The 24,821-nt window shown below is 47.8% G+C and overlaps 1 protein-coding gene across 1 annotated transcript in view; it reads right to left on the bottom strand.

The window, feature by feature from the left end:
* Nucleotides 1–7,224: 7,224 nt before the first annotated feature.
* Nucleotides 7,225–24,821, bottom strand: part of LOC8050662 (carnitine O-acetyltransferase) — a 47,816-nt gene continuing 30,219 nt past the window's right edge. Inside the window, exons 10-14 of the mRNA XM_042292797.1 lie at nucleotides 24,031–24,153; nucleotides 23,197–23,319; nucleotides 19,967–20,165; nucleotides 10,967–11,104; nucleotides 7,225–7,979 (exon numbers count right to left, since the gene is read on the bottom strand). Of these exons, the coding sequence (XP_042148731.1) occupies nucleotides 7,764–7,979; nucleotides 10,967–11,104; nucleotides 19,967–20,165; nucleotides 23,197–23,319; nucleotides 24,031–24,153 (799 nt within the window). The 3' untranslated portion in view covers nucleotides 7,225–7,763. The remainder of the gene's footprint in view (nucleotides 7,980–10,966; nucleotides 11,105–19,966; nucleotides 20,166–23,196; nucleotides 23,320–24,030; nucleotides 24,154–24,821) is intronic.

Here is a 24,821-nt window from a genome sequence, read left to right on the forward strand (position 1 = left end):
TCAAAAGAGGAATAACAATGTCAACTGAGCTTATTATAGATCAATTGGAGCAATAATAGCACGAAGTAATCAAAAGAGTAATCATAAATTGCAAGCTAAAATAAATTCGAGTGCGCCATAATAACTCCAGGTTTACAAAAAGAGTAATAAACATATCAATTTTGCCTCGTCAAAAGTGGGACAGTAACTCCAAGTAGTCACAATAGTGATCAAATGATCAGTTGTCGCCCACAAAATCTAAGAGTATAAACAATTATTCTAAGTTACCAAATGTGTAAGCAAAACACGACCACAGAATGCAATTAGTGCATATACTATATATCGTGGATTAAAATGACTAACCCCGGGATTAAAGTGGGTAGCGCAAGGATTAAATTGTGTGGCGCTTGGGTTAAATTGGGTGGTACTGGGATTAAATTGGACGTCGTTTGGATTAGGATGAGCGGGAAAACCTGTAGTTCAGTGTGTGGCATCTCCAGATCAAGCGGCAATCAAACATTTGTCTGCATGCGCACTTTTCTTGGACATTTTTTGCTAAATGATTTAAATAAAATACTCGGCGCGCTTACTAACGCCTGTTCATGCACTCTTCAGAGAAAGAAAAAGGTCAAAACAAAGGCTGCTTCAGAAGCAAGTAGTTTCTTCCTCTGGCTTGTATTCTTGACGCAATATCTGAAACAGTAAATAAAAGTGAGTTCTACATTCTATTCCTTGTTCGTCACATTTTTCTTCGGCTGCACTTTGAAGCATATGAAGTGTTTACGATTCATAAAGTTATCAAGTAAAAAAAGTCAAATTTCCCCAGCGGACGTTCACCTGCTCCAGCGCATTTGTTATTAAAGGTAAATCAAAAATAGTTTTTTTTTCTTTCCTTTCTATTGCGTAACAAGGCGTCAGTAGATTCAGCTCTCAAAGAAAACGTATAGTTGTCTTTTTTTTTGCGTATCAACTATTTTACAGTATTCGCAGCAAGGGGAAAATATCGCGCAGCGCTCTATTCCTATGCTCCGCACGCCAGCGCTAACTCGCCTGCTGCGCGCAGCGCCCTCTATTATTTTCATCGCAACTCTGTGCAGCCCCCCGCTCCCGGCCGCCACACTTCCCCTTCCAGCCACCATAACCTGGGTGCCCAAATTCTGTTTATCAATCAGCGTGCTGATGAAGTTTCTAGTAATGATATTTGTATAGTTTTCCTTGGCGTCAGTGAATAAGAACTTTAATTTTCCTTCCATCACTTTAGGTTTGTTTATTTTTTGTTTTATTAAATTACCAAAAAAAAATTAAAAAAAAAAAAAAAAAGCTTTGTTGCCTTTAGGGATTGAGCCCTCGGCCACTTCGTCAGTGCTATGTTCTACCTCTGCGCTGATTGAGTTTTTTTTCTTTATTGCCTGCCCATTGATATGAACAAAACACCTCACACAACCACAAAAGGTTGAAAACACGTCGGCCTTACTTTGGCAGACGCGAGTACATCAAAATCTCTTTAGCTGTACTAATTCATTCCAAACCGGGATCCAATCGGGGGGTTCAAGTTGTGCTTGGTACACATCACGAATATATGCGACACTTTCGATGAAATTGTCTCTATATGGTGCACGTCAGCGCATGTCCGGGCAGTTAGCGGCATCCTACGCCCTGATAAGATCATCCGCGCGGTGTGAAGTCCACCACCAGCATGGCGCAGCGCCCCGCCCTTCTCTAGCGTGACGTCACGTGCAAGGCATGGATAGAGGCTATGGCAAGACATGTATAGAGGCTATCTTGATCGGTATCCAAGTGTGCGAGGGCACAGAGATGCAGCACTTCGGCATGCCAAGGAAGCTTAGATCAGGCCGCGAGACCGGTGACACTTGTTTTCGACGAGTTGTGCCTTTACATACGGCTTCACGCACATTGCACTCGCAAAACACATCCACACGGCATCAATTGTTGATCGGTATCCAAACGTGCGAAGGAGCAGGGACGCAGTACTTTGGCGTGCCAAGGAAGCTTTGACCCCCCCACGAGACCGGCAAAACTTGCTTTCGACGTTTTTTTTTTTTTTTTTTTTTTTTTTTTGCGGCACTGCGCTTTTGTAAACTTTTCCACGGGTTCACAACGGCAAGTCTCAACGGTTACAGAGTCTTAGAAAACGTCTTCGGCGAATGACGACAAACGACTAGGAAACGTGCCTATAGCACGCTGGCAAAGCCGCAGCAAAACGCTAGCAAAACCGCAAATCGTCTACGAGCAAGATGGCCGTCCGGAGGCTTCACTCGCGCTGCAGCAAACAAGCGGAGAAGCGCGATCCAGCAATGGACCTTTTGCAGAAACATCGGTTCGAGAGTAAAACAAGCGGAGAAGCGCGATCCAGCAATGGACCTTTTGCAGAAACATCGGTTCGAGAGTAACTGGTTCCAGTACCCTCTCTCTCTTCCTTCTGGCCGAGCAGAGAGGGAAGATGGTTTCGTTGTGTCGACTTCGGGGCGGAAGATTACGCACGATGGGGACAAAGGCGAGTTTGGGGGAGCCGTATCTAGGTCACAGCGTCTCAATGGGTGAACAGGATGTAGCTGACGTTTTGGGAGTGCAACGGGTGGGAGAGGCCTCGCGCGCACGTTGTTTTCTCGTCACTTAGCCTCGACCCCAGTCGCGTGTAGGTGGCAGCACATATTCGCCAAGAGGTCCATTGTCATTGAGATCAGTGGGATTGACCGTGAAGATGTAAGGAACTGGTGATTCAGGTGAAGCACAGGTTGCACAGCTGACGACTACGGCGATTGGAGGTATAGGCCGCTACAGAGTTGTTGACTGGTCGCGCGACCAACGCGAACTTTAGAGTTGCATCCGTGTCCGTGGTGTCCACCCAAACGTCGTGTTTTCCTTTCCGTCCACCGGGGGAAAGGGGGGGGGGGGGGGGGGGGGGGGGGACCGGGAAGCGTTTGCTTGAAGTAGGAAATGGGGATTAGGCTTTAGCGGTTTGGAGGTCGCCATGTCTGTTGACGTTGGGGTTGTTGTTCGGGTGGTCGGCTCCCTTTCCGAAAGTGTTGGAGCCGGGGAGTGGCTCAGGCTGTATGGGGTGAACGCGTTGCCCGTCGTTTTTGCATTCGAGTTCTTTTTTTTTTTTTTTTTTTGCCCTTTCTCTTTTCTTTTCGTGTGAAAGTCTATTTATTGGTATGCTCATATCAATAAAATTGAGCTGCATTTGAGATTTGGTTGTGTTCGTCCGTATTTTTATCGTTCCCCATCTCAGGGTTTACAAGATGTCGATTAATTACCAGCTCGTCTGCACTCTCTCACTGTTTGACACGCTGATCGCGCATTCCCGCTCTGCGAGTGCGGCCACCGGACGGCCATCTTGCATCTCGAAAAATCACGTTTTTGGAACGCGTTTTTGGGGCACGGGGACGGGACTCTTCCCGTCTGAAGAGCTGACCTTATTTTGGGGATCAGCTTGTTTCCCATCCCCTCATCGTCGTGTTGAAGAGGATTCCGCTGTCCTAGGAATGTTTTTCGTGCAAGCTGGCTGTAGTCGTTCGATCAATGTGTCCATGGAGCAGAAAGCAGTGAGAGTGTCAAAGGACTGATCTGACTCTAGAGTCACCGCATTGAATCTAAAGACAACGCCGGGCTTCGAACGCGTTAATTTCAAATATTGAGTCAAATAGCACATTTAGGAATCGTATCAAGTCAGACTACGTAAACGAAGTGCTCATTTTATATCTTTTAAAGCATTTATTTATCTCCGCCTGCGTTGCATTTCCCACGGCCGCGACGAGAACCTACGGAGCTTCACGCCTGCTAAGCTTTTGGGATTGCGAATGTCCGGTATGCAACAGTGCCTACAGCTTTGATGTTTGCTCTTCTGCGACATCCAGTGGCAATTTTAATTACCAAAAATGCATGAATCAACACCTTCAAAGCGATGCGTGAACAGCCCCACGAGCAAGCAGGCTGGCGAAAGGGCCTTCCCAGTGTTGCAAATATTTTTAGCTAGACGGCGCGACGCATCTAAAGGGACTTTACACCAAACTAGGGTGCCTACATGTCTGTCTGTCTCAGGGTGGACATCCATTGTTGCCCTGAATGTGCCAGCGCGTGACACTCTTGCGCACTCGGTGTGTGACTTGGGCGCAAAATGGCGTCTATGCATTAGCCAAAGCTATGCGCTCGAGCTGAGTGACACCGGATTGCGTGTACTTCAAGATGCATTAAAAAAAGATTGGCCGGAGAAATGGCTGAGGTGTTATTACTCAAGCAAAAGCGCGCGTGTGTATGAAGCACGGTATGAGATACACTCTTTAGGTGAGGACACGGCGGGGCTGAACGCGCGGCGCGAGGAATCAGATAATGTTCGTTCGACGGGCATCCGAAAGGCTGCATCACTCCGCGGCCACCGTGCCCGCGGCTGACAGTGTCGCCGGCGGCCAAACGGCGAAACTGTGAGAGCGCAAAAAAAAATTATCTCGTTTCCATGACACCCCGGTACACCGTGGTCTTTCTGCACGTGCGACAACCTCGCTGGAGCTCTGCGCGTGTGGTACATTAGGCGGCACGAGCCGTCTTGTACGTGCCCACGAGTCACCTGCCGGCGCCGCTTGAAACCATAGTGAGAGAGAGTGAAGGGCGAACCAAATACTTTACTATGGGGAATACATTCCACTCCTCTCAAATACAATAGCCTCGGCGCCAACAGGTTTTCTGAGCTTGGCGAGAGCCATCTATCGTCGGGGAGGTCTCGGCTATCGATGATATTGATGTTCTACATACCAAATTCACTGCTGTGGCAATGCGAGACACGTGCCGCGCGCCACTTCTAAGAATAACATGGCGTCTAAACTCTATAAAAAAAATAGCTCAGTGGTGCGCTAAATACTTTGCTGCGCTGTGCCGCCATGATCTTCCCAAGGGCCGCACGTTCCACGTGCCTCGTGCATCGATGCACCTTGTACAGTGTACACCTTGCGCTACTTTTGAAACATGAAGGGGCTTTAGGTGGAATCGGAGACGACACCGCCGCGGCCGCCGCGAACATCCACGTGCACTTGCGCGTGGACTGACGCGGTGGATTCGGCGCTGTAGGCGTTCTGTCTAATGCAAATGAGCAGAGTGGACTGTATTCCCCCTAGTAAAGTATTTGAGCGAACTTTATCGCAGGGTGTCGAACCGGAACCGAACCGAAAACCGGAACCGAACCGGTATTTTTTCCAGAACTGAACCCGAACCGGAACTGAACCGGAAAAAAAAATAACGGTTACCGGCTCATGTCAAAACGGTTCGGCCACGCGCTGTTGACAATGAATGTGCTATCAATGCCATTTGTTTTTTAAGAGCCGTCAACTGACACACACCTCGCTTACATAATTTTCTTCTCCACTCAGTCTTAGGAATATAAACGCTGCATCCATGAATCTTGACCAACGCTGCATCCATGAATCTTGACATGCACGAAAGAAAAAATTGGAAAGCTGTGCAAAAAAAAAAAAAAAAAATCGCGTCACGGGATTTTATTTTCCTACAATCTCGTAAATCCTAAATGCTGCTGTGTGCTCATTTCATAACACGTTTCTAGAACGCGCGAGTTCTTGAAGCTTGCTTCCATCGGAATGAGAAAAGAAGAGGCTGTGGAGTTTGATAATAATGCATCCGGTTTAGAAGCTAACATATTTGCGAGACAGCGAACTCTTCTATTTTAATATTTATCCTATTACGTCCTTCTGGCGTTGCGTTCGGTGAAGTGTTTTTCATATTCCGTATCTTGTTTAATGAAAACTTCTTTAAGGGTCTAATTTGAGTTACCGAAGGCTAGTTCAAATAAAGAAAGCTGTATTTTCTCCCCACTTGCCGAGGTGGCGGGATAGTTAGCGAGTTCTACTTGTAAGTGGGTTTGTTAGGAGGTCGCGGATTTTACAGCTACTGCATAGGACCCACTTAGATGAAGTCCGAATGCGTAAACGTCGGTGAGGTAACGTTTGAGTGCACATAAAGAAACCATTCCTGGTAGAAATCCCTGAGCCTTACACTACAATATATCCCGTTTCGTATGAGCTGATTTCAGATGTTTTATTTGTAATTTATTTTGATGTTGCAATTTGTCATTTATAATTTCCGAACCGATTCGCGAACCGGTTCAGCGCCCCGAACCGGTTCGCGGATCAAATTAATCGAACCGGAACTGAACCGGAACAAAATTAATTTCCCTGAACCTGAACCGTAACCGAACCCGTATTTTTTTCGGTTCGACACACTGCTTTATCGGGCACGTCGCGAGGAGCGCGCTGTCCTCACCTGAAGAGTATTATCTTATACCGGGGTATGAAGGCACTCTACACCAAACTTGATTACCCCGAGGCTACACGGAGTTGGCAGCGCGAGGAAAAGAAACGCGATACTCTGGCTGTGCAAGCAGAGCTTATACAGTTACTCTATTTTATAGAGGCACTTCTTCAGAACAGCTTGCGAACAAACTTTTGCTTCTTCCACTGCAGGCGCGGTCACGGACGACCCGTTCTGAAAAAGCGTTTCAGCCAGAAGAAAAACAAAACATGTTCGTGTCTTTCTCCAACACATGCAACATCTCGCACGAGCATTCCACTAAAGCACAGATCTCCTACATCAGTTCCACTGAAAGCAAAGAACCTATTGCGAACATTGTACAGCGCACTGGCTGAAGGCAAAACTCTTTCAACATGCCTATCCACAACGCAGCACCTAATGCTGTCAATCGCAGCACGCTTTTTGTAATCGTCTGCAATTTTGTTTCCAGCAGGATTACTCAGCAAGTACGACTCTCCTTAGCATTGAAGTGTCGCTGAACAAATTGCATGAAGTATGCTCGGAACAACTAAAAATGAAACACAGTACTAAACAAGTTTTTAACATCTATACACAACCAGGTAATTAGTACATTCAATGGCTAGTTATGCAATTTATGCATAACTACTCTAGGTATAATTAGGTGCCCAATGTTTGCCAACTCCCAGAACGACAACTGGTAATATCACCTCTCACGAAATATGTTCTGAATAAGCAATGCCATCGAAAAATTCCACCGTTGCAGGATTTCGTTACATACACTGTGCAATGAAGATACAAAACCACATAAAAAAACTACCATTACTGCACCAGTTTTCAGGTACAAGTGAGGGTACTGCCTACTTGGGCTACATCTTATGAAGAAAATAGTTTTGTCTCTACCAGAATGCAGTAGCTATAGTAAACCAAGGTTATAACTCTTTCCAGCTATTAATATATTCTTAATTCTTTCCATATTTTATTGATTAGTACATCCTTAGGTGCAAGGCCTCATAAAAACTGCTTTCCAGAGTACACCACCAAAATGTCGGTAAATATTGCACATATAACATAATTATGCATAGGTATTGTTGGCTGCCAAAGCAGTCAGGAATATGAGAAATTTTTACCAGCTCTGTGAGCAGCAAAACACTAGTTCCTGTGTCAAATTTAGAAAATTTAAAAAACTATTTAACTTAAAAAGCTAGTACACTTAGTGAGTGCTTTTGGGACGCAATAAGCTTGCCTGTATCACCCACAGATCAGGTAAAAAGAAGCAGTTGCGAAGTCCATGGATTGCCCATTAACTTGGCATAGCCTGCCTGTCCCTAAAAAGATATCAGGTGACCAAAACACTAAATAATCTAACAATTGTGACTACCACACGGCTTGGGACCAAATGGTGAGAAATATTTGACGTTGTTTGTGACCGACTGTTGGGACCGTCACTTCAAACTTCCTAGCATTACTAGTAACATAGCTGCCAGAAGTTACAATTTCGACTTCTGGCTGAGCTTCAGGCAGTCGTGCATCTGCGTGAGGCTCTCTTCGAGGGCGTCTCTGAACCGAAGGGCGGACGTTTCGGCGCAGCTCTTGAACGAAGACAGTCCGAAGCCGATGGAGTGTTCCTGGGGGTTGTAGCAGCAGCCGTAGCCATCCGGAACAAGGGGACCGAAGAACATAACGGCACCGCATTTTGTGGCCACCTAGGAAGCAAGGCCAAATATGTGCCACGTTACAACTGCTGTGTTACAAACGCTGCACTCCAACTCCACATACCACCGGTTCTCAAAATCCCAGTGGCACGCGGAGGGGAGGGGGGGGGGTGGGGGGGCGGGTATGCACTGATTTTGGGATTGCACCCTTAGCGGATGGGTGAGGCACTGAAGAAATCGTCGAACTGAATGTCTTTGCAGACATTGTAGAACTCTGACAAGTCACACCGAGTTCTTGCCGGTTTCCAGTTGTGAGTGTGTTTTCACTACAGGCTTTCTTTGAGAAAGTGCTCAGATATGCGTTGGCATTTCCGTTTTCACAGCAAGACTGCTTTGAATGGGCTTGCCTGCGGGGTGTCAAATGCAATAAACGGGATTTACCTTCATTCGGCCGGATGACAACTACAACTTTCTCCGATTTACGGTGATGAAAGTTCACCGATGTGCATGCAGCACAATATAAACAGATTCAATGGGGGTCCGCTAATGACCCCTAAGATAGTTGGGGTCCTGCAGCAATGTGGAAGTTGAGAAACACTGCCATACGCTGCGATAGCTGCCAAACAAACATTTAGTAATCAAACTATTTACCACAGTTTCTGCAAACCAAGTTTTGAAAGTAGAGTAGAAAGCATAGTTCGAAAACTTTCGCTAGCGGCAATAAATTCAAATACTATTTCGCTCACACGACTAAATTTTATTGCTCCATAGTAATGGGAAAAGCACATGTACAAGTCCATAGGTTCCACGAGAGCTTGGTTAACACAAGCACTCACACAACCAAAGCACTGTTCAGACTAGCATGCTAGCACCAAACCTTCCTCAATGCTGTCCACAACTATACTGTATGATGAAATAAAAGGGTTGTGTCCTTTCTTTTGTGCAAAAAGTTTAGTACCTGTGAAACATTCTTAAGCCCTAGCCCATGGCAAGTTTTATTGAACCCATTAGAAGCAGCAAAAATGTTGAAAAACAAACAATATTACTGCTTGTACCTTTTGATGAAACTCGTGTTGTGCACCTTCGTCTGGCACAAAGAATCAAATATATCGTACAAATACATCTCCAACTACAACAAACACAGGCATGCATAATGCAAAAAGTGCAGGTATTGGGCCAGTGAGCCAGTGACTAACCGAATGAAATGTCTCATCATGTCACCTTGCAATTTTAAAGAGAAAGGTGCCTAAGGTACAGTTTTTCTGTATACATGAATATAGGAAGTAATATATAGTGTTCATAGATACATCACGAAGGTTATTTTAACTTCACCTTTGCAGACACTATTTAGGGAGACTGAACGTAGGAAGAAAAACCATTTTTTTTTCTACCTAATTAGGGCAGGCATAACACAAAATAAATGTGTGTCGAAAAAAAAAAAATTGCCCCTTATTCATGCTACAATACGAAATTGTACATTGTGGGATGTTGATGATAGCATTTGTACAACTCGGAGAAAACATTAGATGGGTACAAATGCTATCATCATCATTCCACAGAGGTACACTTTTGGTTTTGCCCGCAAACCGAACATTTTTTATTGTAACAAACCTACTGGGCAAAAAAAAAATTTTTTTTAGATAAACATTTATATTAGGCATGCCTGTCCTAACCAGGTAAAGGAAAATAAATTTTATTTTTATTTTTTTGTCATTTTCAAACGAATGAATGTGGGTTATATGATAAAGGACAAGGATTCCAAATAGACATCTAGCTTAGAATTTCAGAAAAATGTTTCACACTCCCTTTTAAGCAATGCTCTAACGAAACAATGGAAATTAACAACTGCTTATTTTTGGCAACATGTGACCCAAGGTATATATTGTTACAGGTTAAGCGAGCCCCCCTGGTCAACTAAAAGTGCCGGTCTACTGAACTTGTATACATATACAATCAAAACTCAATTTAATGAACCCTAATCTTACAAATTTCTCGATCTAACGAACAAATTGTTTCTCCCAAGGTTTCCCATAGGGCCTAATGCTTATATAAACTCAGAATAACGAAGTGAATTGACCCTCGAACTCGATTTAATGAAGTATTCCCGAAAAAATTATATGGCAAAACAAAGGTTATTCCACATTTATTTCGCCTAGAATGGATCGAAGCTTGCCATTCGCGTGCCTGCGGTAGAATCGAGGTAACGGAGGTATCCTACAAAACGAAACTGCAAGGAACACGGATTCTCCTCATGGCTTTGAATCAACTATACCTACACCAGATGGCACTAGCGGCGATGGTTCCTTCATGTTGCCTGCGACACTGATAGTCTCCGTCTCCCCACTCTTTGTTGCTTTGTTAGGATTTTCGTTTTATTTCATTGCTTATCTCTCCCTGCAACCGACCGCATTATCTCGTACATTATCTGTTCCACTCCGTTCTGCGTTGCTGGAAATGGAGCCCCCCAAAAAGAAAAGTGCTGACCCTTGAAGAGAAAGCGGATATCATTCGTGCTGTCACGAGCCGACGGAAGAAATGTGAAGTTGCTGCAGAGCATGGCATCCCAGCCAGCACGCTTTCGACAATCTTGAAATCGAAAGACGCCAGTGTGACCCCTTCGCGGTATGATCTCTTTGCAGACTTTCCCATGCGTTGTTAAAAATTTAAGTGCATGGACACGTAAAATCGGTACCATGGGAGTTCTCACAATGCCCCTGAATTAAGAGTCCATGTTTACCGAACGAAATGTCAGAGAGACGTCTTTCTCGATTTTACGAAGTTCCCGACTTAACTAAGTAATTCGCAGCTCCACTCGACTTCGTCAGATTGAGTTTCGACAGTACATCATTTGATAAAATGAATGCGTTATGAAGTGACTGCCATCTGCTAAAGTGTCATTCTGAGGGCCCCTTTCTTTTTCCAGAAACAGACTCACAGCCTTGGATTATTCTTCAAAAGTGAGCTCCACCTCAATATACAAAAAATAATTGATGAAACATGATTTTTGGACCAATGCACACCACACTAGTTGTACACACCTGACTGGAAGAAATCCGAAAGTGTGTGCTGACTTGAAAGCCTTTGTCCTTGAACAGGTCAGGAAGCGGAATTCCATTCTCGGCCGCTACCAGCTTCAAACCAAGGAACAGCCTGTCCACTCCAAGTCCGTTGATCGCCTTTAGTTAATGAGCAGGCAAGGACAGAGAAAAAAAGAAGGTACATCCTTGTGGGTTCCCACTCAAACCACAACATACTAAAAAGAGGTGAAGAACACTTTGAAGAATCTTTGCACTAAATCACTTTCCAGAGGTTTTTAGCAATACCTACCTACAGAAGACAGAAATACCATAGAAATGTTTGACACAAATTTCAATCAACGGGTTTCTGAATAGAAAACGCTTTTCCCAACATACTTCACTACCGTAAACTCCTGAAAGAATGCCCTCCCAAATTGGAGAGATAAATGTTGAAATATATGAGGTGGGTTAACTTTAAAGATGTGACAGCAAAATTTTATAAAAAAATTTGTGATAAACCCTTGGGCCCTGCCACAAACCACATGGAATGGAAACTAGTACTGCAGATCGTGGACATGGCTAATTTACGTTTAACTGTGTGATAAACACACGAGAATTTGTTACGGGCGCCCCTGTCACCTTTCCTGCCACGGGAAGGGTCTTTCCACATCAGATCGTGCAATGATGGTCTGGGTCATATTTCTTATATTTATGTAAAAAATATATGTTAAAGCCATGTTTTTGGGAGATGCACTCAGCTATATGTGAACACTGTAGCTAATTTTCTTCCAGAGATATAAGATTTCGAAACTCGAGGCGTGGAGACTGCCAAGGTTTTGCTATGGTACTTTGCACAGCCATCAATTTCACACTTCAGCATGCACATAGTTTTAATTATATTTTCTACTTATTTTATAAAAGGTTTACGACATGTACATGAAATAGTAAATATTATTGTAAAAAATTTCTATAGAAAAAAATTTACAATGTCAAATAAACATGTGTTAGAGACAGGTTCACAAATTATTTGCCAACTACTTCAGATAAAACAACGCTAAGCACATAAAAATGTTTGGCTTTAAATGCATTATACGAATATACAAGAAAAATACACCTAGCCCTTATTGCAGTTCTGTTATTTACGTAAAAACGCAGCTCATTTCTCTAGATGCAGCAAAATTGCATGTCAGTGTTTAAAAAGCCCAGCTTTTTATTTTATTTAAACACTCCTTAACCATTTATAGTTGCTTGAACTAACTTGTGATGGTAAAACATTGAGTAACATTTGACCTCCTTAAAGGCCGACATACCAACCTCGGTTTTCTGCAGGGAAGATAATCCTCTTAGTGTTCTCCTCTACTAAGTTGCGAGGGGAACCCAAGTTGGGGCAAGGTAAAAAGTGGAGAGGATATAGGAAAGGAGGAGACGGGCAAAAGTGGAAAGCGCAAAGTGTGCGTCGGCCTTTAAGAAAAAAAAACAACCTTCACTCAAGCCGAGTTAACTTGTCTTTGTTATAGGGGCTGGGCCGCATGACGTCGGCTACAAGGACACATTTTTACAACCTTCACTCAAATCGTGTTAGTTTATCTTTATTGTAAGAGCTTTGCCACATGACTTGGGCTCCAACGGGACATTTTCTTGGACCTACATAGGCTGTATAGCAGTGCTGCTCTACTGTAGGGTGTAAAAAATTATGGAGTCCTTTGTTTAACTTTATATTTGTCTTTCCTTGTGTTGCCTCCTTGAAGAATTTGCAGATTCGACAGCAAATAACTGTTGCTATCGCATCTCGCATCATTTCTGCTGTCACAGAAAAGGGCATGCTTTGGTGTAGGAGGCAACGCAAGAGAACACAAACATAAAATTAACTAGGTAAGCTAGGGACAGCATGACTTTTTATTCACTACAATAGAGCAGCACCACTCCTACAGCCTTTGTCGGTTGTAAAAACGTGTCCTTGTAGCCGATGTCATGCGGCAAAGCCCCTATAACGAAGACGAGCTAACTCAACTTGAGTGAAGGTTGTCATTTTTTTTTTTTTTTTTTCTTAAAGAGGTTATATGTTACTCAGTGTTTCGCTATCACAAGTTAGTTTGAGTCACTGTAAATGGTTAAGCAAAGCTTAAAAAAATAAAAAGTGAATTTTTTATATTTCTTTTTTTAATGTGCAATTTTATTACTTTTAGAGAAATAAGTTACATTTTTGTGTTAATAACAGAACTGCAGTAATGGTTCAACAAATTTTTTTATATATTTATCAAATACATTCACAGACAATCATTTCAATGTATTTTGTGTTGTTTTATATGAGGTGGTTCATTGGTAAATAATTTGCAAATGTGTCTCTAAAACGTCTTTATTTGACGTGTTCCATGCATTTTTTTTACATAGAAATCTTTAAATGTATATTACGTGCACATGTCGTAAAGCTTTTATAAAATAAGCAGAAAACATTACTACAGGCATGCTTCAGTTTGAACTTTACGGCTGCGCAAAGTACCATAGCGAAACCTCAACAACCTCCACGCCTCGAGTTTCGAAATTTTATATCTCCTGAATAAAATTAGTTACGACATTCGCATATAGCCAAATGTTCCTCCCAAGAACATGACTAACATTTTTTTTAAATGCAAAACCATTTACTGTTTGATGGAGCGAGCCAACGATATCAGTTTGAAGCGCGAAAACGGCACCTAGCTTCCCAGATCCCAAAGGTACCATTGGCTGGCACACGGCAACGAGGCTCCCATTGGCCGCTGTGCGCATCAGTTTCAACGATCGCCGCCAGATGGCACTGCGTGTCCGTGCCGCCAGCACGCTGATAAAACTAACCGCCACAACCCCATGCCACTACAGGCCCTGCACCAGTTAAAACGGACACGCCGGCGTGCGCCCAGAGGCTTCTGCACGTCTTGCCGCCGACCAACATGCCGTCGCCTCCATCATCCATATCATCAACAGTGCTTCTGCTCGTCTCGCTGCCGACGAACATGGCGCCGCCTCTGGCATCCGCATCGTTACCAGTGCTTCTGCTTGTCTCGCCGTCGACGAACAAGGCACCGCCTCCAACATCAACATTGTCGGTGGTGCTTCTGCTCGTCTCGCCGCCGAAGAACATGGCAACACCTCTAGCATACACATCGTCAGCAGTGCTTCTGCTCGTCTCGCTGCCGAAAAACATGACGCCACCTCTACCATCCACATCGTCGGAGGTACTTCTGCTCGTCTCGCCGCCGAAGAACATGGCAACGCCTCTAGCATCCACATCGTCGGCGGTGCTTCTACTCGTCTCACCGACGACGAACATGGCGCCGCCTCCAACATCCACATCGTCGGCGGTGCTTCTGGTCGTCTCCCTGCCGACGAACATGGCGCCACCTCTAGAATCCACATCGTCGGCGGTGCTTCTGCTCGTCTCGCCGCCGAAGAACATGGCACTGCCTCTAGCACCCACATCGTCGGCGGTGCTTCTGCTCGTCTCATCGCCGAGGAGCATGGTGGCACCTCTAGCATCCACATCGTTGGCGGTGCTTCTGCTCATCTTGACGCCGAAGAAAATAGCGCCGCCTCTAGCATCCACATCGTCGGCGGTGCTTCTGCTCGTCTTGCCGCCGAAGAACATGGCGCCGCCTCTAGCATACACATCGTCGGCGGTGCTTCTGCTCGTCTCAACGCTGAAGAACATGGCGCCGCCTCTAGCATCCACATCGTCACCGGTGCTTCTGCTCATCTCAATGCTGAAGAAGATGGGGCCGCCTCTAGCATCCACATCGTCGGCGGTGCTTCTACTCGTCTCGCCGCCGAAGAACATGGCGCCGCCTCTAGCATCCACATCGTCGGCGGTGCTTCTTGCTCGTCTCGCCGCCGAAGAACATGGCGCCGCCTCTAGCATACACATCGACGGCGGTGCTTCTGCTCGTCTCAACGCTGAAGAACATCAGCATCCACATCGTCACCGGTGCTTCTGCTCGTCTCAACGCTGAAGAAGATGGGGCCGCCTCTAGCATCCACATCGTCGGCGGTGCTTCTACTCGTCTCGCCGCCGAAGAAAATGGCGCCACCTCTAGCATCCACATCGTCGGCCGTGCTTCTGCTCGTCTCGCCACCGAAGAACATGGCACCGCCTCTAGTATACACATCGTCGGCGGTGCTTCTGCTCGTCTCAATGCTGAAGAACATGGCGCCGCCTCTAGCATCCGCATCGTCACCGGTGCTTCTGCTCGTCTCAACGCTGAAGAAGATGGGGCCGCCTCTAGCGTCCACATCGTCGGCGGTGCTTCTACTCGTCTCGCTGCCGAGGAACATGGCACCGCCTCTAGCATCCACATCGTCGCCAGTTCTTCGGCTCGTCTCAACGCCGAAGCACATGGCACCGCCTTTAGCACCCACATCGTCGCCGGTGCTTCTGCTCGCCTCGCTGCCAACAAAGAACATGGCGCCGCCTATAGCATCCACATTGTTGGCGGTGCTTCAGCTCGTCTCGCCGCCGACGAATATGGCGCCACCTCTAGCATCCACATTGTCGGCGGTGCTTCTGCTCGACTCGCCGCCGAAGAACATGGCGGCACCTCTAGCATCCAGATTGTTGGCGGTGCTTCTGCTGGTCTTGGCGCCGAAGAATATGGCGCCGCCTCTAGCATCCACATCGTCGGCGGTACTTTTGCTCGTCTCGCCGCCGAAGAACATGGCGCCGCCTCTAGAATCCACATCATCGGCGGTACTTTTGCTCGCCTCGCCGCCAAAGAACATGGCACCGCCTCTAGCATCCACATTGTCGGCGGTGCTTCTGCTCGTCTCGCCGCCAAAGAACATGACACCGCCTCTAGCATCCACACTGTCGGCGGTGCTTCTGCTCGTCTCGCCACCGAAGAACCTGGCGCCGCCTCTAGCATCCACATCGTTGGCGGTACCTTTGCTCGTCTTGCCGCCGAAGAACATGGCACCGCCTCTAGCATCCACATCGTTGGCGGTACTTTTGCTCGTCTCGCCGCCAAAGAACATGGCACCGCCTCTAGCATCCACATTGTCGGCGGTGCTTCTGCTCGTCTCGCCGCCAAAGAACATGGCACCGCCTCTAGCATCCACACTGTCGGCGGTGCTTCTGCTCGTCTCGCCACCGAAGAACCTGGCGCCGCCTCTAGCATCCACATCGTTGGCGGTACCTTTGCTCGTCTTGCCGCCGAAGAACATGGCACCGCCTCTAGCATCCACATCGTTGGCGGTACTTTTGCTCGTCTCACCGCCGAAGAACATGGCGCTGCCTCTAGCATCCACATCGTCGGCGGTGCTTCTGCTCGTCTCGCCGCCGAAGAACATGGCGACGCCTCTAGCGTCCACATCGTCGGCGGTGCTTCTGCTCGTCTCGCCACCTAAGAACCTGGCGCCGCCTCTAGCATCCACATCGTCGGCGGTACCTTTGCTCGTCTTGCCGCCGAAGAACATGGCACCGCCTCTAGCATCCACATCGTTGGCGGTACTTTTGCTCGTCTCACCGCCGAAGAACATGGCGCTGCCTCTAGCATCCACATCTTCGGCGGTGCTTCTGCTCGTCTCGCCACCGAAGAACCTGGCGCCGCCTCTAGCATCCACATCGTCGGCGGTGCTTCTGCTCGTCTCGCCGCCAAAGAACATGGCGACGCCTCGAGCGTCCACATCGTCGGCGGTGCTTCTGCTCGTCTCGCCACCGAAGAACCTGGCGCCGCCTCTAGCATCCACATCGTCGGCAGTACCTTTGCTCGTCTTGCCGCCGAAGAACATGGCACCGCCTCTAGCATCCACATCGTTGGCGGCACTTTTGCTCGTCTCACCGCCGAAGAACATGGCGCTGCCTCTAGCATCCACATCGTCGGCGGTGCTTCTGCTCGTCTCGCCGCCGAAGAACATGGCGACGCCTCTAGCGTCCACATCGTCGGCGGTACCTTTGCTCGTCTTGCCGCCGAACAACATGGCACCGCCTCTAGCATCCACATCGTTGGCGGTACTTTTGCTCGTCTCACCGCCGAAGAACATGGCGCTGCCTCTAGCATCCACATCGTCGGCGGTGCTTCTGCTCGTCTCACCGCCAAAGAACATGGCGACGCCTCTAGCGTCCACATCGTCGGCGGTGCTTCTGCTCGTCTCGCCACCGAAGAACCTGGCGCCGCCTCTAGCATCCACATCATCGGCGGTGCTTCTGCTCGTCTCACCGCCAAAGAACATGGCGACGCCTCGAGCGTCCACATCGTCGGCGGTGCTTCTGCTCGTCTCGCCACCGAAGAACCTGGCGCCGCCTCTAGCATCCACATCGTCGGCAGTACCTTTGCTCGTCTTGCCGCCGAAGAACATGGCACCGCCTCTAGCATCCACATCGTTGGCGGCACTTTTGCTCGTCTCACCGCCGAAGAACATGGCGCTGCCTCTAGCATCCACATCGTCGGCGGTGCTTCTGCTCGTCTCGCCGCCGAAGAACATGGCGACGCCTCTAGCGTCCACATCGTCGGCGGTACCTTTGCTCGTCTTGCCGCCGAACAACATGGCACCGCCTCTAGCATCCACATCGTTGGCGGTACTTTTGCTCGTCTCACCGCCGAAGAACATGGCGCTGCCTCTAGCATCCACATCGTCGGCGGTGCTTCTGCTCGTCTCACCGCCAAAGAACATGGCGACGCCTCTAGCGTCCACATCGTCGGCGGTGCTTCTGCTCGTCTCGCCACCGAAGAACCTGGCGCCGCCTCTAGCATCCACATCATCGGCGGTGCTTCTGCTCGTCTCACCGCCAAAGAACATGGCGACGCCTCTAGCGTCCACATCGTCGGCGGTGCTTCTGCTCGTCTCGCCACCGAAGAACCTGGCGCCGCCTCTAGCATCCACATCGTCGGCGGTACCTTTGCTCGTCTTGCTGCCGAAGAACATGGCACCGCCTCTAGCATCCACATCGTTGGCGGTACTTTTGCTCGTCTCACCGCCGAAGAACATGGCGCTGCCTCTAGCATCCACATCGTCAGCGGTGCTTCTGCTCGTCTCGCCGCCGAAGAACATGGCGCCGCCTCTAGCGTCCACATCGTCGGCGGTGCTTCTGCTCGTCTCGCCACCTAAGAACCTGGCGCCGCCTCTAGCATCCACATCGTCGGCGGTACCTTTGCTCGTCTTGCCGCCGAAGAACATGGCACCGCCTCTAGCATCCACATCGTTGGCGGTACTTTTGCTCGTCTCACCGCCGAAGAACATGGCGCTGCCTCTAGCATCCACATCTTCGGCGGCACTTTTGCTCGTCTCACCGCCGAAGAACATGGCGCTGCCTCTAGCATCCACATCGTCGGCGGTGCTTCTGCTCGTCTCGCCGCCGAAGAACATGGCGACGCCTCTAGCGTCCACATCGTCGGCGGTACCTTTGCTCGTCTTGCCGCCGAACAACATGGCACCGCCTCTAGCATCCACATCGTTGGCGGTACTTTTGCTCGTCTCACCGCCGAAGAACATGGCGCTGCCTCTAGCATCCACATCGTCGGCGGTGCTTCTGCTCGTCTCACCGCCAAAGAACATGGCGACGCCTCTAGCGTCCACATCGTCGGCGGTGCTTCTGCTCGTCTCGCCACCGAAGAACCTGGCGCCGCCTCTAGCATCCACATCATCGGCGGTGCTTCTGCTCGTCTCACCGCCAAAGAACATGGCGACGCCTCTAGCGTCCACATCGTCGGCGGTGCTTCTGCTCGTCTCGCCACCGAAGAACCTGGCGCCGCCTCTAGCATCCACATCGTCGGCGGTACCTTTGCTCGTCTTGCTGCCGAAGAACATGGCACCGCCTCTAGCATCCACATCGTTGGCGGTACTTTTGCTCGTCTCACCGCCGAAGAACATGGCGCTGCCTCTAGCATCCACATCGTCAGCGGTGCTTCTGCTCGTCTCGCCGCCGAAGAACATGGCGCCGCCTCTAGCGTCCACATCGTCGGCGGTGCTTCTGCTCGTCTCGCCACCTAAGAAACTGGCGCCGCCTCTAGCATCCACATCGTCGGCAATGCTTCTGCTCGTCTCGCCGCTGACGAACATGGCACCGCCTCTAGCATCCACATCGTCGGACATTAATGCTTTCACATTCACAAATGATAAGAAGTGCTTAAGTGTCCTTTATGCGTAACATGTGTCTAAAGTGTCAAACTGCCCGCGTCATGTAGGACAAATAATAAGAGGATTGAAAGAAGAAAACGAAGAGGCGACAAAACACTCACACAGCGCTGTGCGAGTGTTTTTTGTCAGCTGTGAGTTTATCACTAAGTGTGATTGCTTTTGTGGCCGGTAGTGACGTGTGTTTGTGTGTAACCCCATACTTTTTTTAACATAAATATAAAAAGTATAACCCGGACCATTACTGCTGATCCGATGTGGAAACACCCCACAGAATGTGGACGCAGCAGATTCGCACTTCACGGCCCGATGAACCTGCGAGAACTTGCTAGAAACTCTGGTTTCATGAGAATCAATACCGTGCGTGCAGATTGCAGACATAAGTGTGGGAACCTGCTACAAACTCATACATCACAAGAATGGATGCCGCAGATTGCTGACGCAGCAAATTAGCGTTTCACAGTGTGATAAACACGCGGCAAAAGCTGCACGTTTTATGCCGAAATCATGCTGCAATCACTGCTATCGTCACCTAGCTCTCTCCTTGTGGAGAATACCAATACACTATACTCGACGTCCACCAGTTTGTGCAATGTCGTTAAGGTTAGCGTAACTTCTGCAGTGCTACAGCTCCGTCAAAACTGGCTGCGCAAGTGCATGCAACCGGCGCAAAAGACGAAGTCACGTGCTCTCGCAGCGGTGTGGAGCAGCAGCACCACTCAAGCCACGCTAACCTTGACAAATGTGGCACAAAACAGCAGACGCCGAGCGTGTCAAGTCACAGATTTTTTTGCCAAATAAAGCAAAGGCAGCCTTAAAACAAATCAACATGCTGCAAAGCTGACTGGGGAATAAATAGCACTCTCGCTCGGCATTAGCTTGTGTTGTCGACGAGTCATTGAACGGCAAGATGGGAGTTACCAGCTGGGTGTAGCTTTTGTGGTTCTCTACCGCCTTCCTCAGGCTGGCGTCCCTCTCGGCCACACTGGAGGCCGAGTTCTCAAAAACCTTGCAGAAGGCCAGGCTGTCCGAAGAGGTCGACCGAATCGTTTCCGTCCGACCGTGCAGGAACATGCGCGTCGAGGCACTCTCGTATGTTGCGCCCGGAGCCCGGTGTATTCTGGGATTGCGGAAGAAGAAGGGGCAAGCTCAAAAGCCTCTGGCTCGAAAGAAAACAAAAAAAAACGTATGTAGCGGTTTTGAAACGGCACGGAAGTTTGGGTGTGCTGTACATTTGCATTGTCGATGAGGACCAGTGCAATCAAGGTTGGCGAGCGTGTCACGCCTTACAAATGTCATTCCCTCCACCACTGCAGGAGCAGTAAAGAAGAAAGTGCATAAAAATCAGTACCAAAACCTATTGCTAGTTGACTGCAGGTTCTCAAACCTTCAGATCTCGAGGAGCTATCCTCTGCCTCGAATGGCATCCAGGAACCTCTGCCAGTCTCGGCAGTGATGCACCAGAGCAGTGCAGAAGCATGCAGACCTTGCAATCGATAATGTATGTGTCGTAAGCGTTCGGCTCATAGTTACGTATCAATTGGCAGCTGATATTCTAAAATGGTGGTTACAATGGAAAACTTCACTTAAAGGGGCCCTGCAATCATATTTAAGCGTCTACCTTTTTTGCGGTTTCCAAGACTCTTGGAGTTCGGGCAAGCCAGCGGGCACGGAGAGAGTAACTAAATATCAGTGCAATATATTTTAACCGGACGACGCGGGAACCTCCTCCACCGACGAGGGCGACCTGTGGTACCGAAAGCGCGCAAAATGTGACGTCTTTGGTCCTGGGCTTACTACTGGTCAGAGCCGCTAAAAGCTTTTTTTTTAGTTGAAATACAAAATATAAGTGGCGCGAACCGTTTCAATTACTGGTAAAAGTAGTTTTTGTTCAGTATTTTAGATCAGAAAAGAAACAAATGCAGTTTATAAAGTACGGAAACAAGAAATGACCCGTCGACATACCCGCCACCACGCGGTGGAAAAGGCGGCGCATACTAGAAAAGAGTAGTGGGATCAGGCACCGGACACGGAAAGGTCCCAGATGTACGCGACGGCGCTGCGGTCGTTTACGGACTGGAGAATCCGACCGGCTCCGAGCGGTCCGAAGGCCTTCAGCGAGTAACTTTGTCTTGCGTTTTGGCCATCTCGTGGTACAACAGCGCGAAGGGACTCAAATTCTGAACTGATTTTTACCCCGTGTTTGCTGTCGTTTGTGGCCAGTGAAGTGTCATGCCGAATTAGTGTTTTATCCCGCAGCAAATGCAATGAGAGCCGCTCTGGCTGCCCGCTGTATGCAGCCTATCCAGAACACGCTTCAGTGGCGCCCTCTCGCGCCGTCGACAGGGAGTGCGGCAGCCGTGTGCGCTCGCTGAGCTCACTATCTCTTTTCTAGTTCACGGCCACTCAAGCAACCAAGGATGTCATGAGGGAGGTTATTTTTTGCTTGTTTTTGTAATCTTAATTTGCCTATAACTTTTAAAATAAAGCGAAATTCGAGAAAAGAAAAGTTACATTAAGTTACTACGATCAGTGCGCTCAGGCTTGGCGCAAATAAAAAACCAGTAAAAAAGTGCTTGCAGGGCCCCTTTAAAGGGCAACTCCGCTTCTTTTCCAGTAGTGCAAAACTATACAGTTCTCTTTGTTATCATCTACCAAACCCCCATGGCAAATATTACGACGAAATTCCGCCTAGAAGTTCATTAAAATCGCTGTCAAAGTTTGACAAGCACGAATCCGCTGGTTTTGGTTGAGACGTGCGGGCCAGACAACACTGCCCGGCTGCATTTCCGCTTCCTCCAAATTCCTTCTCCCGGCACGTCCGCGACGTCATCAAACATGTACAGCTTCTTTTTTTTTTTCAATTTTGTTTTCTTTCCCGGGGAGAGCACGGGTGGCACCAGCGCCGTGAAAGACGTGAGTGACGCGCTCGGCCGGCCCGGCGCTAGACTATTGATAGTACTGATAAGCCGATCACCTCGTTGAGCGCGGCTTGTGTTACATCGCATACTTTTGAACACCAAGTAAAAGGAGGAGAGGGAAGCTGCTTTTGTAAGAATTTTGAGTGACAGGTTAATCTTCTATAATCTTCTGGGAGGAGAATAGCGACGCCTGTGCTAATCCAGGAGGCACAAATGAGGATCCTGATAAGAGGGGAGCTTCTTCTTCCCCTTGTATATCACGTGGGTGTACATGCTTAGTGATGCCGAATATACAATGTTGTCCGGCTTTGCCACCATTTCGGTATCGGTTTGTGATCATGGCTAGAATAAAATTACACGAAAAATATTTTATTTTTCGCGAAACAAAGGATTGGGGATTGTTTTTGAGTGCTTCAAAAAGCAAAATCGGCCACTATCTCAATATTTTTGAAATTAAGCGGAGTTGCCCTTTAAAGAGAGAATTGTCAGATAAAACCGGGGAGCTCGAGGAACTTACAAGGATATTCCAAAGGACCCCAGGTCCTTGGAACCCAGTTGTGGATCCAATGGATAGCAGACATCTAAATGCACTCCCTTCTAGAACCAATTTTCCCGTTTTGCTCACAACCGAGACCCTAGCATGTTGTTTAGAACATGCCAGAGCATTTGAGGCAGTGCACATGTTGCTTCGTGGCATGGTTAGCTTATTCGGCGCTCCTAGCACGAAAGTTCCCAAAGGGGTAACTCTACTATCACGATCAAACTGAACTAAAACAGCTATCTGGCCTTTTTCTGCATCAGTGGTCCCAGAAGTACTGTTATCTCTCAATCTGTCAAAAAGCCCAAGTATGGGACCTCAACTTTGCATTCAACTCCTAGTTTGGACCACACATCTCTCTTGAAAACTGGCAGGTACGCCAGAGAAGCATGAAGGACTGTTTCAGCTCACATTGAGTGCGATGGTACAGGCTAAGCTCGTTATAACAGATCTTGATTTTGACCAAGATTGGGTGTGTTGTAAAAGGAGTATGTTGTATGCAGATAAGAAGTTGCGTCAATGGTACATACAGGAAAACCAACTAAACTCCACAAATCCGTATGTTATATCCAAATGTCAGTCAGTTGTAACCAGGTCTGTTGTAATGAGCTTAGACTGTACATAGAGAATACAATGTGCAACCTCAATGCAAAGAAAGTGGGTGCTGCAATACGGCGTAGGCGCATACCTACTTGTAAAACGCCAACTGCATGGCCATTTGCACGTAACTGTCGGGGCTGAGTTTGCAGGATTTGATGAAGTCCTTCCCATAACTGGGAAACTTGTACAGCAGGAGGTCCATGTCACTCGCTAGCCTGCCAAGGTTAGAAGCACCAGCAGAACGTTTCGTAAGACCTCGGCTCACTTGTAGCAGTTGAAATATGTATTCCTTTTAGAGTAGGGCTGTATCGCCACGTTTCTGGCCGAGAAGGAATATGCTACTCCATACTTCTAGAAGATTCGCGTCTACTTCTACCCCAAATGTTTAACACTTGAATGTTTGAGATGCCGGATGTAATACATAAGGAGGCCAACGTTACCTTGCAAAGTCCGTCTCCCGAGTGTTCAACGCATAAACGTTCTAGACCGAATATTCGAGATACCGAGGGTACTAGCTAAGGAGCCCAGCGCAGCCTTGCCGGCTGACTCTTGCACCCTTGCACTAGCCAGCTATCATGCCGACGCCGCGATGCTCGCTAATGCTTTTCAACAGTCATTCTCTCTTTTGTTTGTGGCAGAAGTTCACCCATTAAACCTTTATTTTCAGTTCTACATTGGTCAATCCATTTTCCATCTGTGACTATATAAAGGTAAGTAGAATCTGCTAGTGGCTATTATACAAATTAAACCAGTCCCTAAAAGATTTCAAGCTGACATGCAGCATGTTGACCTATGCTATACTCAGTCACGAAGTAACCATCGAAGGAAAGATTAAGATCAAATAACAATGAAACACAAGTGATATAACATCAGGTGTACTCATTTAAACACACCGGTTTGCCGCCTCCTTTGTGGCAGTCACCCACCTTGCAATGGACAACTTGGCCTCTTCAATGTCCTGCAGGGTCTCCGGCCCAACCTCAAACTCCAGTCTCTCTGGAACGTTTCCTGTGGCAGGTGGTGACCAGTGGAACTTGCCCTTGCTTTCCCTGCATTTTGAATTTCATGAAAGAAAACAGAATTCATGGTTCTCTGGGCTTGCTGTTTTCTGTAAAACATATAATCAACACCTATTTTTCATGGCTCAGAATGCACTTCATAAGTAGAATGCAAGGGGGAATATCGCCTCAAAATTCCACTTTAAGAAAAAAAAAAAAAAAAAAGCTTTTTTTCGAATAATACTACAGTATTCATGTTTACTAACTTCCAAAGAATGGTTACAGAAACTTTTATTTATAAAAAGTAGAAATTTATCTCACAAAAAAAGCTTTCAGCCTTTCCACTCTGGTGAAGAAGGAAGACCAGCGAAGCTCTACTATGATGGGACGAGCTCAAGCCCGACTTCTTGGACGACCTCAAGGACGACGCCTAGAGGACGTCTAGGACGATCTCAAGGATGACTTCTGGATGTCCTTGAGAACGACACCTAAAGGACAACCTCAGGGACGACGTCTGGGACGACCTCAAGGACGACACCTAGGATGACCTCAGGGACGACGACTAGGATGACCTCAAGGACGACTTTTAGGACGACATCAAGGACGACGTCTAGGACGACGTCTAGGACGACTTCTAGAATGACCTCAGGACGTCTAGGACAATCTCAAGGACAACTTCTTGGACGGCCTCGAGGACGATGTCTGAGATGACCTCAAGG

The sequence above is a fragment of the Ixodes scapularis genome, unplaced genomic scaffold (assembly GCF_016920785.2).
Source record: "Ixodes scapularis isolate PalLabHiFi unplaced genomic scaffold, ASM1692078v2 PGA_scaffold3__209_contigs__length_174095766, whole genome shotgun sequence".
Lineage (NCBI taxonomy): Eukaryota > Metazoa > Arthropoda > Arachnida > Ixodida > Ixodidae > Ixodes > Ixodes scapularis.